The sequence below is a fragment of the Oncorhynchus mykiss genome, chromosome 23 (assembly GCF_057628025.1).
Source record: "Oncorhynchus mykiss isolate SJ-2025 chromosome 23, ASM5762802v1, whole genome shotgun sequence".
In the NCBI taxonomy this organism is placed as follows: Eukaryota; Metazoa; Chordata; class Actinopteri; order Salmoniformes; family Salmonidae; genus Oncorhynchus; species Oncorhynchus mykiss.
The window spans coordinates 21,458,805-21,476,709 of record NC_143044.1 but is presented as its reverse complement, the minus strand read 5'-3'; the positions used below and the strand labels follow the sequence as shown (position 1 = coordinate 21,476,709).

At 41.4% G+C, this 17,905-nt stretch overlaps 1 protein-coding gene across 2 annotated transcripts in view; it reads left to right on the top strand.

Moving 5' to 3' along the window:
* The window catches only part of LOC110502569 (echinoderm microtubule-associated protein-like 6), a 100,233-nt gene extending 82,470 nt beyond the window's left edge, over positions 1-17,763 (top strand). The window contains exons 28-42 of one of the 2 annotated variants that reach the window (XM_021580703.3): positions 1,130-1,208; positions 1,372-1,501; positions 1,626-1,724; positions 2,079-2,099; positions 2,378-2,551; positions 2,736-2,944; positions 3,106-3,263; positions 4,844-4,958; positions 5,638-5,826; positions 6,005-6,177; positions 8,381-8,543; positions 10,493-10,596; positions 11,724-11,877; positions 13,556-13,656; positions 15,399-17,763. In XM_021580703.3, coding sequence (XP_021436378.3) covers positions 1,130-1,208; positions 1,372-1,501; positions 1,626-1,724; positions 2,079-2,099; positions 2,378-2,551; positions 2,736-2,944; positions 3,106-3,263; positions 4,844-4,958; positions 5,638-5,826; positions 6,005-6,177; positions 8,381-8,543; positions 10,493-10,596; positions 11,724-11,877; positions 13,556-13,656; positions 15,399-15,423 — 1,894 coding nt within the window. In that variant the 3' untranslated portion in view covers positions 15,424-17,763. The remainder of the gene's footprint in view (positions 1-1,129; positions 1,209-1,371; positions 1,502-1,625; positions 1,725-2,078; positions 2,100-2,377; positions 2,552-2,735; positions 2,945-3,105; positions 3,264-4,843; positions 4,959-5,637; positions 5,827-6,004; positions 6,178-8,380; positions 8,544-10,492; positions 10,597-11,723; positions 11,878-13,555; positions 13,657-15,398) is intronic. The other variant, XM_021580704.3, reaches the window with a different exon arrangement.
* The last annotated feature ends 142 nt before the right edge of the window (positions 17,764-17,905 follow it).

The window sequence follows — 17,905 nt, the reverse complement described above, 5'->3', positions numbered from 1 at the left end:
TGTGAAAATTATGTTAATGCCCTTTCAGTGTAAGAGCTGTTTGAAAAACCACCTGAATGTTTAAGCCTGTTGAGTTGGGATGGAGTTTTGGCCTGCCAGGTGACATCACCAGTTGGTAAATTAGTTAATAGACCAATAAGAAAGAGTTCCAAACCTCTCTGCCAATAACAGCTATTTTTCAGTTTTCCCCTCCCCACTCAGACCACTCCCAGACAGTCCTAGCTAAATTCTTACTTGAGAAATTCTTTTTTCTTATGAAGCGATTTTGTTTCTTTTATAAAACATTTATTGAAAACAATCACAGTAAGGGGGAGACGGAGAGAGAGAGAGAGAGAGAGAGAGAGAGAGAGGGAAATACAGGGAAGCCTCACCGAGAGGCAGATGTACGTGTGCAGCAGGCGGCAGTGCAGAGCTCCTAGACTGACTGAGTGGAATTTCATTCTGTGGCTCATTGCCATACATGTTAAATGTAACCTCAGCCAGCTGGTGTGATGTGTCATTATTGGTGGAATCCTTATGTGAAAGTTGACGCTTGTTGATGTTGTGAATGTGATGTGTCACCTTGGTGATATGTGTGTGTGCAGCGGCTGGCCAAAATTCATAAATGTGGAAAATGTAATGGGACAATTTCATTTGATGTATGCAATTTATTCCATAATATGTAGCACTGAATCTGTCTGTAGACATTGTGTAGTATCTATAGTGTCATGGGGCACACTGAATGTTTGTATTTATAAACAGTAAGGCCTATTATGAGTGATGAACAAGCAATGATATACAGTAGCAAGGCTTAACAATGTTTCTATTCGGAGTGATATGACTGATTGCAGCTGTTTTGTTCTCTCTGAGTTGCTCAAGCTGCAGTTTACTCCATAGGTCTATTCTTTCTCACGTGCCCTCTTCTATATTTCTTCCTCTCTTTGTTTCTATCTGCCTCATGTCAGACCAGAGCCCCTTTAGAACTTGGCCTAATATGTCCTTCATGTGCCATTGCTGTGTCCTATAATGAAATTGTTCTGAGAAAACATGACTTGGGTTTTTTTCTTTTGAATTTCTGTGGTAGACATGTTAATATATTTGTCCAATACATCAGCTGTGTGAGGCAGTTCTACCTGTTTACTCTCTGCAGGCCTCCTGTTAGCCGAGCTGCTCCCCAACCAGAGAAGCTACAGAAGAACAATATCACCAAAAAGAAGAAGCTTGTTGAGGTTTGTCTCACAGTGGTGTTAAAGTGAACTCGGAATGACTCTGATGTCGTACCCATCCTATTTTACGTGTTCATGTTACATTTTCACTGTTTGTTATGAACCAGTGTTGGGCCAGTTTGGTGCACAGCGGGATGTGATTGGTCGGTGATGTGTGCACTTTCAGGACCTGGTGCTGGACCACGTGTTTGGGTTCAGGGGCTTTGATTGTCGCAACAACCTTCACTACCTCAACGACGGCGCCGACATTGTCTTCCACACAGCAGCCACGGCTATGGTGCACAGCCTCACCACCGGTACAGCTACATGGCCACACTTTTGGATAACCTACTCAACATTAACTTCAGGGCTTGTGATATCAATAGGAATGTACATGATAAGATGAAGATGAACTCTGTGTTCAATGCTATTTCTCCTCAGGGACTCAGAGTTTCTACTTGGAACATACAGATGATATCCTCTGTTTGACCGTCAATCAACATCCAAAATACAAAAATGTCATCGCTACAGGACAGATTGGTATGTCCTGTACTGCTGTGAATGAGCGTGTTTCATTTTATTTTGATTGCGGTTGTGTTTATATGTACTTTGCATGTACTTGTATGTACTTATTGGTAGCATTCGTGTGTGGGCTGACTGTGTGCACATGAGAGAAAGAGTTAGATATTGAATGCCTTATCGTCTTTTCATTTTTGTGGGCCATTTTTGGTGACCGGTTCAGTCTGCATTGGCACATTTTCATTTTGTTTGGTGCTAGAATTAGTCATATTGGTGCTTTATATCATAATGTCCTCAGCAGCATCTGAAAAAGCACTCACTTTAGATTTCAATTGTTATTTTGCTGCCTAATTTCCCATCGCTCACACACCATAGGTGAAGTGACAGACCTACCAGGTAAAACACCTTACAGATTGCCCCTTGTACTGATGTGTTCTAGTTTTACCCTATAGGTTTACCCTTTCCTTGCTGTTCTCCTACAGTTTTCCCAGTGGGCTGTCCTCTGTTTTCTATCCTTAGTTTGTCCAGTAATTATCCCTCTGTATTGTTCCATTGATTCAACCTAGACTCTGCCGAGACATTCTATCTACTACAGACAATTATTTGGCCTTTATTGCTCCATGCTGCATCCCTATATACTTGATCAGAGTATGATCTTTTTCTCTGTACTGCAGGCACCACCCCCTCCATCCACGTGTGGGACGCAATGAGTAAACAGACACTGTCCATCCTGCGCTGCTCTCACACTAAGGGGGTGGGCTACGTCAACTTCAGCGCCACAGGCAAGCTGCTGCTCTCTGTGGGGGTGGAGCCTGAACACACCATCACTGTGTGGCGCTGGCAGGAAGGTGAGCCATTCTGACCCTGGTAATATACACTGAGATGGTGGTAGGCTACAGCTTAGATTGGTCTGTGATAAGTGAATTTTTGTGATTAATTAATCATAACAATGTTGTTAGATATCATTCAGTAAACTGTAAATAGCAGGTCTTAGAAGTGTGTTTGTGCTTGTGTGTGTGTTCCCCTGTCCAGGTGCTAAAGTGACCAGTAAAGGAGGCCATCCAGACAGGATCTTCGTAGTGGAGTTCCGGCCAGACTCTGATTCTCAGTTTGTGTCTGTTGGCATCAAACACATCAAGTTCTGGACACTAGCTGGAGGCTCTCTCATGTATAAAAAGGGAGTGGTGGGCTCAGTGGAGGACGGCAGGATGCAGACCATGTTGTCTGTGGCCTTCGGTGCTGTGAGTATTGACAGCATTTTTTACTAAACTCTTTAATCTGCCCTAATGGATTTGATTTACCCTAGACTAATAGGCTAATATAATCAACCATGTTTTCTGTGATTCATTTGAGATAAATGTTAAGTTTTGTGATCCTACCTGTGTGGTTTCTCTTCCTCCAGAATAACCTAACATTCACAGGTGCCATAAACGGGGATGTGTACGTGTGGAGAGATCACTTCCTGCTTCGTGTCGTGGCTAAAGCCCACACCGGGCCAGTGTTCACCATGTACACCACACTGAGAGACGGCCTCATCGTCACAGGGGGCAAGGAGAGGCCGTGAGTAACGCACTGCTGCATGGCCACTGATGATCCACTCAATGATCCTCTTATAACACCATTCCTTATCAAACCAAAACAACAACACACAATAGCACCAAAATCACATCTGGAATTCCACTGGCTAACACTCTCCTCTTGTGTCCATGATGATGATGATACAGTTGAAGTTGGAAATGTACATACACCTTAGCCAAATACATTTAAACTCAGTTTTTCACAATTCCTAACATTTAATCCTAGTAAAAATCCCCTGTCTTAGGTCAGTTAGGATCACCACTTTATTTTAAGAATGTGAAATGTCAGAATAATAGTAGAGAGAATGATTTATTTCATATTTTATTTATTTCATCACTATTTGGTAGCATTGCCTTTCAATTGTTTAAGCTTCCCACAATAAGTTGGGTGAATTTTGGCCCATTCCTCCTGACAGAGCTGGTGTAACTGAGTCCGGTTTGTAGGCCTCCTTGCTCGCACACGCTTTTTCAGTTCTGCCCAGAGATTTTCTATAGGATTGAGGTCAAGGCTTTGTGATGGCCACTCCAATACATTGACTTTGTTGTCCTTAAGCCATTTTGCCACAACTTTAGAAGTATGCTTGGGGTCATTGTCCATTTGGAAGACCCAAATGCGACCAAGCTTTAACTTACTGACTGATGTCTTGAGATGTTGCTTCAATATAACCACATAATTTTCCCTCTTCATGACGCCATCTATTTTGTGAAGTGCACCAGTCCCTCCTGCAACAAAGGCTTCTTTGCTGAGCGGCCTTTCAGGTTATGTCGATATAGGACTCGTTTTACTGTTTCCTCCAGCATCTTCACAAGGTCCTTTGCTGCTGTTCTGGGATTGATTTGCACTTTTCACACCAAGGTACGTTCATCTCTAGGAGACAGAATGCGTCTCCTTCCTGAGCGGTATGACGGCTGCGTGGTCCCATGGTGTTTATACTTGCGTACTAGTGTTTGTACAGATGAACGTGGTACCTTCAGGCGTTTGGAAATTGCTCCCAAGGATGAACCAGACTTGTGGAGTTCTACTATTTTTTTCTGAGGTCATGGCTGACTTCTTTTGATTTTCCCATGATGTCAAGCAAAGAGGCACTGAGTTTGAAGGTAGGCCTTGAAATACATCCACAGGTCCACACATCATTTTCTGGAATTGTCCAAGCTGTTTAAAAGCACAGTCAACTTAGTGTATGTAAACTTCTGACCCACTGGAATTGTGATACAGTGAATTATAAGTGAAATAATATGTCTGCAAACAATTGTTGGAAAAATGACTTGTGTCATGCACAAAGTAGAGGTCCTAACCGACTTGTCAAAACTATAGATTGTTAACAAGACATTTGTGGAGTGGTTGAAAAACTAGTTTTAAGGACTCAAACCTAAGTGTATGTAAACTTCTGACTTCAACTGTATATTCAGTGGCGTGTCCAGAACATTTTGAATGGGGTGGCCAAGTTGTGGCACAGACCCAGTTTAGGGTTAGGGAAAATAGGATTTTGAACAGAAATCAATTGTGTCCCTCCACAAGGTTAGTAAAATGTGTGTGTGTGTGCACGGCACATGCTTTCTCAGTACAAAGGAGGGCGGTGCAGTGAAACTGTGGGACCAGGAGATGAAACGTTGCCGAGCGTTCCAGCTTGAGACGGGACAGACTGTTGAGTGTGTGAGGTCCGTTTGTCGAGGCAAGGTGAGTTCAGCACAGCCAGCACACACCCCAGTGGGAAAGACTATAAGCAAGCGTACAGCAAATGTTAAACCTGAAAATAACTCCCTGAAGTTCCCTTTGGAAATAAATATACAGTACACTAGCTAGCCATATTATTTAAAAAACAGAATTCATTGTCTTTTTATTTGATATCATAAAATAAAATGTAGGTACCTTCTCATCTGCAGTTACAAATATCTTCTAATTGGATAGACTGATGATTAGACATTAGATAAGACTTGGTTTTGAGTCAGAATTTTGGGGCCTTTATAACTGCACAATCTATTTGGTGCTCTTTCATACACACTTGCTCCTTGTTTATTACACTGCAACAGAACATACATTTTGTTACAGAGTTGGGATATTCAAGATCAGAGAAGGTATTAATGCAGCGAATAAAATCACTTATTCTTTCAATCGAAAAAAGATAGCTGAGTCATTTGTTTGGAAATGGCTTTGCTGGCTTTCTTCCCATACTGTGGCAACCTTCGGAAGCTCATAGCCTACCCAGCAGCTTTAGCCACCTTTACAGTGGTAGTATGGGAGATGTGACATGTTATTTGAACTAGTCTGTCAAGTTAAGTTTATTTTACGTCTGTAGCTTCAACTAGGGTTTTTGAAGGGTCAAAAACAGTAAACTTCTTGTGTGCCTGTCTACCAGGGTAAGATATTGGTAGGCACAAAGGATGGTGAGATCATTGAGGTGGGGGAGAAGAACGCTGCGTCCAACATCCTGATCAACAGTCACATGCAGGGCGAGATCTGGGGCCTGGCAACCCACCCCTCTAAAGACCTGTTCATCTCCGCCAGTGACGACGGAACCATCCGCATATGGGACCTGGCCGACAAGGTACAGCACAGAGAAACACAGAGAAACACTAACACTACTTTTTTTAATCTCAAATGACAGTTTATTTGTGTTCTTGGTTTCCTTAGCACCTGTATTTAGTTAGGACGGTATGTGGCCATTCTAAGGCTACGTATCATGTTTTGTTATCTCAAAACCCTGCTGTCTGTTTCCTTGATAGAAACTGCTGAACAAAGTGAGCCTGGGCCACCCAGCCAAGTGTGCCAGCTACAGTCCTGATGGGGAGATGGTGTCTGTGGGCATGAAGAATGGGGAGTTCATCATCCTCCTCACCAACTCACTTAAGATGTGGGCCAAGAAACGAGACCGCAGTGCTGCCATACAGGACATCAGGCAAGAACTGAGGAGAGATAGGAGCCACCTGGAGCTGGGCTCTTGTACTTTGACTAGACCATTGTCTACTTCCTGGCTCAACCCTAACCCTTAACCAGATACAGTGGGGCAAAAAAGTATTTAGTCAGCCACCAATTGTGCAAGTTCTCCCACTTAAAAAGATGAGAGGCCTGTAATTTTCATCATAGGTACACTTCAACTATGACAGACAAAATGAGAAAAAAAGATCACATTGTAGGATTTTTTATTTATTTATTTGCAAATTATGGTGGAAAATAAGTATTTGGTCACCTACAAACAAGCAAGATTTCTGGCTCTCACAGACCTGTAACTTCTTCTTTAAGAGGCTCCTCTGTCCTCCACTCGTTATCTGTATTAATGGCACCTGTTTGAACTTGTTATCAGTATAAAAGACACCTGTCCACAACCTCAAACAGTCACACTCCAAACTCAACTATGGCCAAGACCAAAGAGCTGTGCCAAGGACACCAGAAACAAAATTGTAGACCTGCACCAGGCTGGGAAGACTGAATCTGCAATAGGTAAGCAGCTTGGTTTGAAGAAATCAACTGTGGGAGCAATTATTAGGAAATGGAAGACATACAAGACCACTGATAATCTCCCTCGGTCTGGGGCTCCACGCAAGATCTCACCCCGTGGGGTCAAAATGATCACAAGAACGGTGAGCAAAAATCCCAGAACCACACGGGGGGACCTAGTGAATGACCTGCAGAGAGCTGGGACCAAAGTAACAAAGCCTACCATCAGTAACACACTACGCCGCCAGGGACTAAAATCCTGCAGTGCCAGATGTGTCCCCCTGCTTAAGCCAGTACATGTCCAGGCCCTTCTGAATTTTGCTAGAGAGCATTTGGATGATCCAGAAGAAGATTGGGAGAATGTCATATGGTCAGATGAAACCAAAATATAACTTTTTGGTAAAAACTCAGCTCGTCCTGTTTGGAGGACAAAGAATGCTGAGTTGCATCCAAAGAACACCATACCTACTGTGAAGCATGGGGGTGGAAACATCATGCTTTGGGGCTGTTTTTCTGCAAAGGGACCAGGACGACTGATCCGTGTAAAGGAAAGAATGAATGGGGCCATGTATCGTGAGATTTTGAGTGAAAACCTCCTTCCATCAGCAAGGGCATTGAAGATGAAACGTGGCTGGGTCTTTCAGCATGACAATGATCCCAAACACACCGCCCGGGCAACGAAGGAGTGGCTTCGTAAGAAGCATTTCAAGGTCCTGGAGTGGCCTAGCCAGTCTCCAGATCTCAACCCCATAGAAAATCTTTGGAGGGAGTTGAAAGTCCGTGTTGCCCAGCAACAGCCCCAAAACATCACTGCTCTAGAGGAGATCTGCATGGAGGAATGGGCCAAAATACCAGCAACAGTGTGTGAAGACTTACAGAAAACGTTTGACCTCTGTCATTGCCAACAAAGGGTATATAACAAAGTATTGAGATAAACTTTTGTTATTGACCAAATACTTATTTTCCACCATAATTTGCAAATAAATTCATTAAAAATCCTACAATGTAATTTACAGGCCTCTCTCATCTTTTTAAGTGGGAGAACTTGCACAATTGGTGGCTGACTAAATACTTTTTTGCCCCACTGTACCTATCCCTAGCTTCATGTCCACATCCTGGCTGTAACCCTAACCCTAGCATCAAACACAACTCTAACCCTAACTCTAACATGTCCACATCCATGTTCAAACCTCAACCACAACCCTGACCATGCTTAATGTACAGATCTCAGTTGAACCCTAGCCTCAACCACTACCTTAATGAACCCTATCTTCATGTCCACATCCCTGTTCACTTGAGAAATAATAGGAGAGCCGCACACTCTTGGAGCTCAGATGAAATAATTGAATAGCCTAATATCTAACGTTTCGACAGACACGCTGTCTTCATCAGGGTATAATGACAAACACTGCAGATCACTAGTTTATATAGTGTCAAAGGACACACACAGGTGTCTGTAAACGTTGAGACCGAGGGGAGCAAGGGTCTTTAAATTAAAGATCCAGGCAGCCTCATGTTTTAACAATAAATTGTCGAGGTCACCCCCTCTCCTAGGTTTAACCTTAACCCTTGCCTCAGCCACAACCCTGATTTGGCATAACCCTAAGCTTAATCTTGGCATAACTCAAACCATATATATTATGTCTATTGTGTGACCCTCTCAGGTTCAGTCCAGACAAACACCTCCTGGCAGTGGGCTCAGTGGAGAGTACGGTTGACCTCTACGACCTTACCTTGGGCCCCTCGCTAAACCGCATGGGCTACTGTAAGGACATCTCCAGCTTTGTTATCCAGATGGACTTCTCTGCAGACAGCATGTTCATTGAGGTATGCTACACTGACCGTGATGGTTTAAAAAAACAGGCGGAATAAGATAATTCACTTGAAAGCTGTTGTTGTTAAATAAACGATAGACACTACATATGTCCTAAAGCCACACAAAATAGATAGTGGAATGAGTTAAATGTTATTTTGCTGTCAAGGTCATTATGTTTGAACGGTAAAAAAAATCTAAATATTATTTGATTATTGTGGAAACCAATTGAGCTAAATCTACAACCTATGTTGTGTTTAATATGGCACTCTTGACCATTTGATCATGTTGCACAGTGTGTTCTCAACATGATGGACACTCATATATCCATTTCAAAGCATACTGAATGTGGAAAAACCTATATTTAGACACACACATGTATGGCAGGCAGGTCATAATCGTTTATAGCCAAGTGCCCTTCTGGTTAAAGGTACTACACATAGGATTTTTTTTTAAGTGTTACATTTAAATTTTTGAAAATGTCAATAATATATCTGCCCTAAATAGTGGAATGACAGTGTTTTCATGATATTACTTACCTGCCAGTGTTGTGATTGGCTGTCATATTCACCTATGGATTTCTCCCGCCGGAACGGCATCTGTTGTCAAACTGGGATACCTATTCTGACTTTGGCTATGTTATCTAGTGGAAATCGTTCCTGTTTGCAAAAATTCTACAGTTTTTTTAACTTGAATAGTGTAGGAAATCATTGTATCTAAATCGCTGTGAAATATATTTTCGTTTTTACAGCTGTTTGAAGCTGATGGACCAAAACTGCTGTTTGAGGCTGGTGGACCAAAACTGCTGTTTGAGGCTGGTGGACCAAAACCGGAAGTATCTTTTGTTTTGGTCCACCATGTTCAAATAGCTTTAAAACAATATTTTTTGCTATAGAAAATATATTTCACAGCGATTTAGATGGTACGATGATTCCCTAAACAATCCAATGCTTGTTTTCTCATTTAAACTCAAATGTAGCTAATTTTATTAACCAGGAATTGACAGTGATTTCCACTAAATAACACAGCCATAAAGTCAGAACTGCTTTCCCAGTTTGACAACAGATGCCGCTCTGCCGGGAGAAATCAAGTGGCGAATATCACAGCCAATCACAACACTGGTGGGTAAGTAATACTGTGAAACACACTCATTCCACTATTACTGCAGATATATTATGGACATTTTCTGAAAAACAATGCAACAAAAAAAGACTCAAACCTGTGAGTAGCACCTTTAACAGCAGTCTGGAGCTGTTCTAGAGTAACCTCACGCATCAGTATGCTACAAAGTAACCCTATCTGAGGTATTTCTATAGACTAATTCCTTGCTGTTATGGAGACCCTTGCACCTTTTCTGAAATGTTGATGTGACTGGCACATGGTCAGAAACAGGGTAAGATGGTGACTTGGCCTGCTAAATTTAACCTGACCTCGGCGTACAATTACAAGTACAAATGTGTCTGTGGCTTGAAGGGACAGAGGGAGGACACAGAAGGGGAGGGTCCAGTATAGTTGGCCAAGGTCCTCCCAGTCCATTTGAAGTTATATAATGGACTAAGCTCATTACGATTTCATTGTTTGGCCGGGATTCAATCCGACTGTGGGTGTTCGACAATGCGGCAATGTCCCCGCGTTCGCAGAGATTTTACAGTAAACCCTGCATCTGTCGGCTCAATCGTTAATTGCCTTTAAAAGCCACATTGTCGACAACAAACGGTCTGATTGAATCCCAGCCTGAATCCATGTTTTGGTTGATCTAAAGCATGAAATAGTAATGAGGCTTCTATATCTTGAACAAATTTGTATATGAAAAATTGTCATTTTTTTTCCTTCCTAGCTGTGCAGACAGTGCTGGTAGATAGATGACTGATGGAATTTAGAGTGATATAATACGACGACATCTGCATATGTGTGCATATGCATGAGTGTGTGTTCTGACGTGTCACTGGCTGTGTGTCCACAGGTGTCCACAGGAAACTATAAGCGCCAGGTGCATGAGATGCCTTCTGGGAAAATTGTGACAGAACAGACTGTGATTGACAGGATCACCTGGGCCACCTGGACCAGGTAGAAAGATTAGTTGTAGTCACTGGAATTCAATCAAACCCACATACTCTCTAAAATCAAAACTGAGATCCATATTCAGTAAAGAACGCAAGCACTGCACGGTAACACTGAGATATTGCGTCAACAATGGGAGCTACACCTAACAGCTCACTCTGGTAGGGACATTGCAATATGGCAAGCCAAAGCAATACAAATACATTGCTGGTTCAACTTGTTTGAGCTTTAGGCTCGTTGAAGCCATCTGGGCACGTTTTTGTACGGATGTTTAGTGGGGCACACCCAGACATGTTGTTTTGTAGTTGTGTTTGGGTGTCTGTTATTGATCAATGGAATAATAGAGGTCAATCAATACTGTCTGCAGCACAGCTGTCACTGTTCACTTCTCATGAATAGACCCCAAACTCCCTCATCAGTCTTCCCAAGGATAATGGGTTAAAAATAGATTCTGCATATAAGCAGTTATTATTAGGCAGCCTGGTCTCAGAGCCATACGAAAAATACTTTACGTATTTCTGAGCACTTCCAAGACATATTATATCTACTAATAGTATAGTTACTTTAGACAGAAACAAAAGTAGGGACGTTGGTTGGAGAGGATGGATGAGCGTAATCCGCGACCGTCTAGCAATCCAAAGGCTATTCGTTCCGAGTCGCATCGGGGACAACAGTAGCAATTTAGCTAACCCTTCCCCTAATCCTTATTCTGAACTTAACCCAATTCACCTAACCTGCTACGTAAATTCTAAAATTTTATGGAAGTTATACTAACCTTTGTCATTAGTTCCCCTAACCGCCATAACGTAACGTAATATATCATAATAAGTCTCACCGCTTTACGTACATAATAATATGAATTGCCCTGAGACCACGTTGTAATGGGAAACAAACTAATGTCTGGTTAAGATCTTTAGTAGTATGCAGGAATCCTTTTTTTTCTTTCCATAGTATACATATGTTTTACTACTGAGGAGAGAAATTTAGTATAGTATTTCCATTGACGGATGAAACTCAAAAATGGCTATTCTGTGGTGGAACAATGTCATCTCAGTATTTTACTGGCAGGCCTGTGGTTTTGTGCAGCATATTCTGCAGCCTGAGCATGGCTCCTCTCCCTCATTTCTTCTCAGTATCCTGGGAGATGAGGTGCTGGGTATCTGGCCACGGAATGCTGATAAGGCTGACGTCAACTGTGCCTGTGTCTCCCACACCGGACTCAACGTGGTCACCGGGGATGACTTTGGGCTGGTCAAGCTCTTTGACTTCCCATGCACTGAGAAATTTGTGAGTGCTTCACTTCATCTCAACAACGTCACTGTGATATATTTTTTAAGCTATGTACAGTGGGGCAAAAAAGTATTTAGTCAGCCACCAATTGTGCAAGTTCTCCCACTTAAAAATATGAGAGGCCTGTAATTTTCATCATAGGTACACTTCAACTATGACAGACAAAATTTGGTATTTGGTCACCTACAAACAAGCAAGATTTCTGGCACTCACAGACCTGTAACTTCTTCTTTAAGAGGCTCCTCTGTCCTCCACTCGTTATCTGTATTAATGGCACCTGTTTGAACTTGTTATCAGTATAAAAGACACCTGTCCACAACCTCAAACAGTCACACTCCAAACTCCACTACCAAACTCCACTATGGCCAAGACCAAAGAGCTGTCAAAGGACACCAGAAACAAAATTGTAACCTGCACCAGGCTGGGAAGACTGAATCTGCAATAGGTAAGCAGCTTGGTTTGAAGAAATCAACTGTGGGAGCAATTATTAGGAAATGGAAGACATACAAGACCACTGATAATCTCCCTCGATCTGGGGCTCCACGCAAGATCTCACCCCGTGGGGTCAAAATGATCACAAGAATGGTGAGCAAAAATCCCAGAACCACACGGGGGGACCTAGTGAATGACCTGCAGAGAGCTGGGACCAAAGTAACAAAGCCTACCATCAGTAACACACTACGTCGCCAGGGACTCAAATCCTGCAGAGCCAGATGTGTCCCCCTGCTTAAGCCAGTACATGTCCAGGCCCGTCTGAATTTTGCTAGAGAGCATTTGGATGATCCAGAAGAAGATTGGGAGAATGTCATATGGTCAGATGAAACCAAAATATAACTTTTTGGTAAAAACTCAGCTCGTCCTGTTTGGAGGACAAAGAATGCTGAGTTGCATCCAAAGAACACCATACCTACTGTGAAGCATGGGGGTGGAAACATCATGCTTTGGGGCTGTTTTTCTGCAAAGGGACCAGGACGACTGATCCGTGTAAAGGAAAGAATGAATGGGGCCATGTATCGTGAGATTTTGAGTGAAAACCTCCTTCCATCAGCAAGGGCATTGAAGATGACTGGGTGGGTCTTCCAGCATGACAATGATCCCAAACACACTGCCCGGGCAACAAAGGAGTCGCTTCGTAAGAAGCATTTCAAGGTCCTGGAGTGGCCTAGCCAGTCTCCAGATCTCAACCCCATAGAAAATCTTTGGAGGGAGTTGAAAGTCCGTGTTGCCCAGCAACAGCCCCAAAACATCACTGCTCTAGAGGAGATCTGCTTGGAGGAATGGGCCAAAATACCAGCAACCGTGTGTGAAAATCTTGTGAAGACTTACAGAAAACGTTTGACCTCTGTCATTGCCAACAAAGGGTATATAACAAAGTATTGAGATAAACTTTTGTTATTGACCAAATACTTATTTTCCACCATAATTTGCAAATAAATTCATAAAAAATCCTACAATGTGATTTTCTGGATTTTTTTTCTCTCATTTTGTCTGTCATAGTTGAAGTGTACCTATGATGAAAATTACAGGCCTCTCTCATCTTTTTAAGTGGGAGAACTTGCACAATTGGTGGCTGACTAAATACTTTTTTGCCCCACTGTAGTTACTGAATCCATAGAGCAGACATTGTTGGTTGTGGCTGCTCCAAATGTTTAATACTTATTTTGATCCTCTGCAGGCCAAACACAAGCGATACTTTGGGCACTCGGCACACGTGACCAACATTCGCTTCTCCTATGATGATAAATATGTGATCAGCACTGGAGGACATGACTCCAGGTATGCAGAGCTTGTGTTAAGGCTTAACCATATGTTAGATGAATTACGTTATACAGTTGGAAGTCGGAAGTTTACATAGTTTAAAACCACTCCACAAATGTCTTGTTAACAAACTATAGTTTTGACAAGTTGGTTAGGACACCAACTTTGTGCATGACACAAGTCATTTTTCCAACAATTGTTTACAGACAGATTATTTCACTTATAATTCACTGTATCACAATTCCAGTGGATCAGAAGTTTACATACACTAAGTTGACTATGCCTTTAAACAGCTTGGAAAATTCCAGAAAATGTCATGGCTTTAGAAACTTCTGATAGGCTAATTTACATCATTTGAGTCAATTGGAGGTGTACCTGTGGATGTCTTTCAAGGCCTACCTTCAAACTCAGTGCCTCTTTGCTTGACATCATGGGAAAATCAAAAGACATCAGCCAAGACCTCAGAAAAACAATTGTAGACGTCCACAAGTCTGGTTCATCCTTGGGAGCAATTTCCAAATGCCTGAAGGTACCACGTTCATCTGTACAAACAACACAAGTATAAACACCATGGGACCACGCAGCCATCATACCACTCAGGAAGAAGATGCGTTCTGTCTCCTAGAGATGAATGTACTTTGGTGTGAAAAGTGCAAATCAATCCCAGAACAACAGCAAAGGACCTTGTGAAGATGCTGGAAGAAGCAACAGGTACAAAAGTATCTATATCCACAGTAAAACTAGTCCTATATCGACGTAAGCTGAAAGGCCACTCAGCAAGGAAGAAGCCACCATTCCAAAACTGCCATGAAAAAGGCAGACTACGGTTTGCAACTGCACATTGGGACAAAGATCGTACTTTTCGGATGAAACAAAAATAGAACTGTTTGGCCATAATGACCATTGTTATTTTTGGAGGAAAAAGGGGGAGGCTTGCAAGCCAAACAACACCATCCAAACCGTGAAGCACGGGGTGGCAGCATCATGTTGTGGGGGTGCTTTGCTGCAGGAGGGACTGGTGCACTTCACAAAATAGATGGCATCATGAGGGAGGTAAAAGTATGTGGATATATTGAAGCAACATCTCAAGACATCAGTCAGGAAGTTAAAGCTTGGTCGCAAATGGGTCTTCCAAATGGACAATGACCCCAAGCATACTTCCAAAGTTGTGGCAAAATTACTTAAGGACAACAAAGTCAATGTATTGGAGTGGCCATCACAAAGCCCTGACCTCAATCTTATAGAACATTTGTGGGCAGAACTGAAAAAGCGTGTGCGAGCAACAAGGCCTACAAACCTGACTCGGTTACACCAGCTCTGTCAGGAGGAATGGGCCAAAATTCACCCAACTTATTGTGGGAAGCTTGTGGAAGGCTACCCAAAACGTTTGACCCAAGTAAAAACAATTTAAAGGCAATGCTACCAAATACTAATTGAGTGTATGTAAACTTCTGACCCACTGGGAATGTGATGAAATAAATAAATCATTCTCTCTACTATTATTCTGACATTTCACATTCTTAAAATAAAGTGGTGATCCTAACTGACCTAAAACAGGGAATTTTTACTAGGATTAAATGTCAGGAATTGTGAAAAACTGAGTTTAAATGTATTTGGCTAAGGTGTATGTAAACTTCCGACATCAAATGTAGATATTCTACAATGAGTAGTAGCATTAAAAAGTGATTTCAGACAGGTCTGATTCAGAGTTATGATTTTTTTTTTGTTACTGATTGCTGTATTGTCTTCCTCTTTTTCAGTGTCTTTGTGTGGAAATGCCTATAAACCCGAGTCTTTTCTCCACAACCATGCATTCAAACTCCTTAGCCTAACACAGTAAGTCTTGGATTCTGACAAGAATGCAGCCAGGATCCCAACGCCTCAAGTGTCTGGCTACGGTCAATATTTTGCCTAACATGCTGCAACTATGTCTCCCCATCCACCTGTGGGGGAGAATGGGGTGCAATACGCTAATCACTGTAGTATTAATTCAAGTCTAAGCATTAGGCAGAGCAGGTAGCTCTTTTTCTAACAGGAAATTACTTTGAAGCAGATTTTTTGCCACTAGAAAATGGTGGATTTTCTGTCTAAACAAGAAATGACCATTTGTGTTTACATTCTCATCTGCTTGTAATGAAGGACACATGAAAATAGGTTGCCACGCCAGCTATTGATTTATATTTAAACCATTGATAATGGCTGGGATTCAATTCGATTGTGTATTGTCGACAAGGGGGCTCTTAAAGGCAATGTTCCCGCGCTTGCGGAGATTTCATTCACAGTAAACGCTGCAAATGTCAGCTCAATCTGAAATTACCTTTAAAACCTCAAGTCTAAACCCTGTCTAAGCCGGGGGGAGAGATAACATATGGAATTTTTTAATATGGTAATACCAATGATTGTTTAGCTATTAGATTTGTAATTTTAAGACCCATTAAGGTATCAAAACAATATATATAAAAATTGGATGAAACATTGACTTTGGCATTACTGCTATTTGCCAATAGAAACACATTTAATAACAGATTCACTACATGGAACAACAAATAGTCCCCAAAAAATCTAAAGGAAGATTGCTTTGAAATGTCTGCCCAAATTCTGAGAGATAAGAAAGATCAGGAAACTATAATTTTAAAAAAAATGTACATGTATTTATCCCCCTTAGTTTAGTGCCTAAAATATCTTCATATGTACTTCCATTCATCTTTGTAACTGGTACCGGGGTCCTTCAGACGAGTCTTGTGAGCATCCTAAAGCAAAACGGAGAATACCATCCTGTGAGTCTCATCCTTCAATAGTGGTCATAATAGTTTGTAGGCCAAACCGTTCGGACGCTAGACATTTTCGTTTTGTGAGAAGAATGATTTTCGGGATGTCTCATGGTCTGACAAAACACCGCTCTAGCTCTGCGACCTTTCACCGCAGATAGGGAAGGGCGGGTGCAGTGGATTGAGACGCAACGAACGCAAAAAAAACATCTAGTTTAAACAGACGGATTTTGATGGGGAGTTTTTTATGTTAGTAAGATTTCCACAGGGCGCAGAAATTGTAGGCTAAGGGTTACATTTTGCATTGTCAACAGCGCTTCAAGAATTGAATCCCAGCCAATGTAGAGCAAAAAAAAAGTTGTTTTCCCATAACTTATTTGAAAGAGCCTTTTCCATTGTTGAACATTATCAAACTTAAGTGCCTTTATGAATATTTCTACTGGTCTTATATTTTTTTGCAATTTCAGTTGAAATAATTTTGTACATGTCTGGTGCTATTAGATTGTAAACTTTTACTCATTCAATATGCAGAAAAGGGCATTGCTTTGCTGCTGTTTTAAGTTAATGCATAAACATCCAAAGTATGATGACATGTAATATAGTATGTTAATAGCTAATGAAAATATTTAAACGTTACTCAGTGATCTGATGTTCAATGTTCAGCTTGTGAACGTCACAGAAATGGCAGTGAGCATTCTTGTTTTGTCAATGTTACTTACACTTTGTGGAATATCTTGGTGAAATGTTTTTCCATGTAACCATAGTGAAAAGAATGTTCAGATCTAATACACTGAAGAATACTGTTTTAAATCAAGATTCACTTCCAGTAAGGGATTTCAGTGGTACTTCAAGGGGTGGCTTTAAGGTGAAGTGAAATTAGACAGTCTAGGAGTGACCTGTCACACCAAAGCCGACTATGCAGTCTTACTCAAGCCCTGGTCATCTTTCCATTCTTCTGTGTTCGTCTGCTGTTGAACTCTTTGCCTCACCTTGCTGTATTTAGTCAGTCAATCTCACTGTAACGTTTAGCTATTGTGGCAGCAATATCTCAATATTGTTACTATGTGCATTCTTTATAAGTATGAATTCATGTTCCCAGTTAAGTCATTTCGTTTTTGTACAAGACTGATTGTCTAGATATTGTTTCATATTATTTGTATCATATTGTAAATTACTCAAATATGCTCAAATGCATGAATTTATTTTTTAATCAAAATTACATCTTTGTAGAGTGAGGCAAAATTATTGTATGAATGACAATCATGGTTGTTTTATACCAATTTATTGTAAGTGTGTGCCAACATAGATGTACAAATGTTACGTATATGGAAAGATTAAATGAAAATGTATACAAAAATCGTAATCATTTGTCCAATGAAAGTTGAATTGTTAGACAGTGGTATCACTCAAAAGGCATATTGAGCTTCTCTGCCCCCAGTTGAACTTTCGGTGGTGGTTCAGACTTCATCATTTCGCTTTTACCTTAAGATGAATGCACG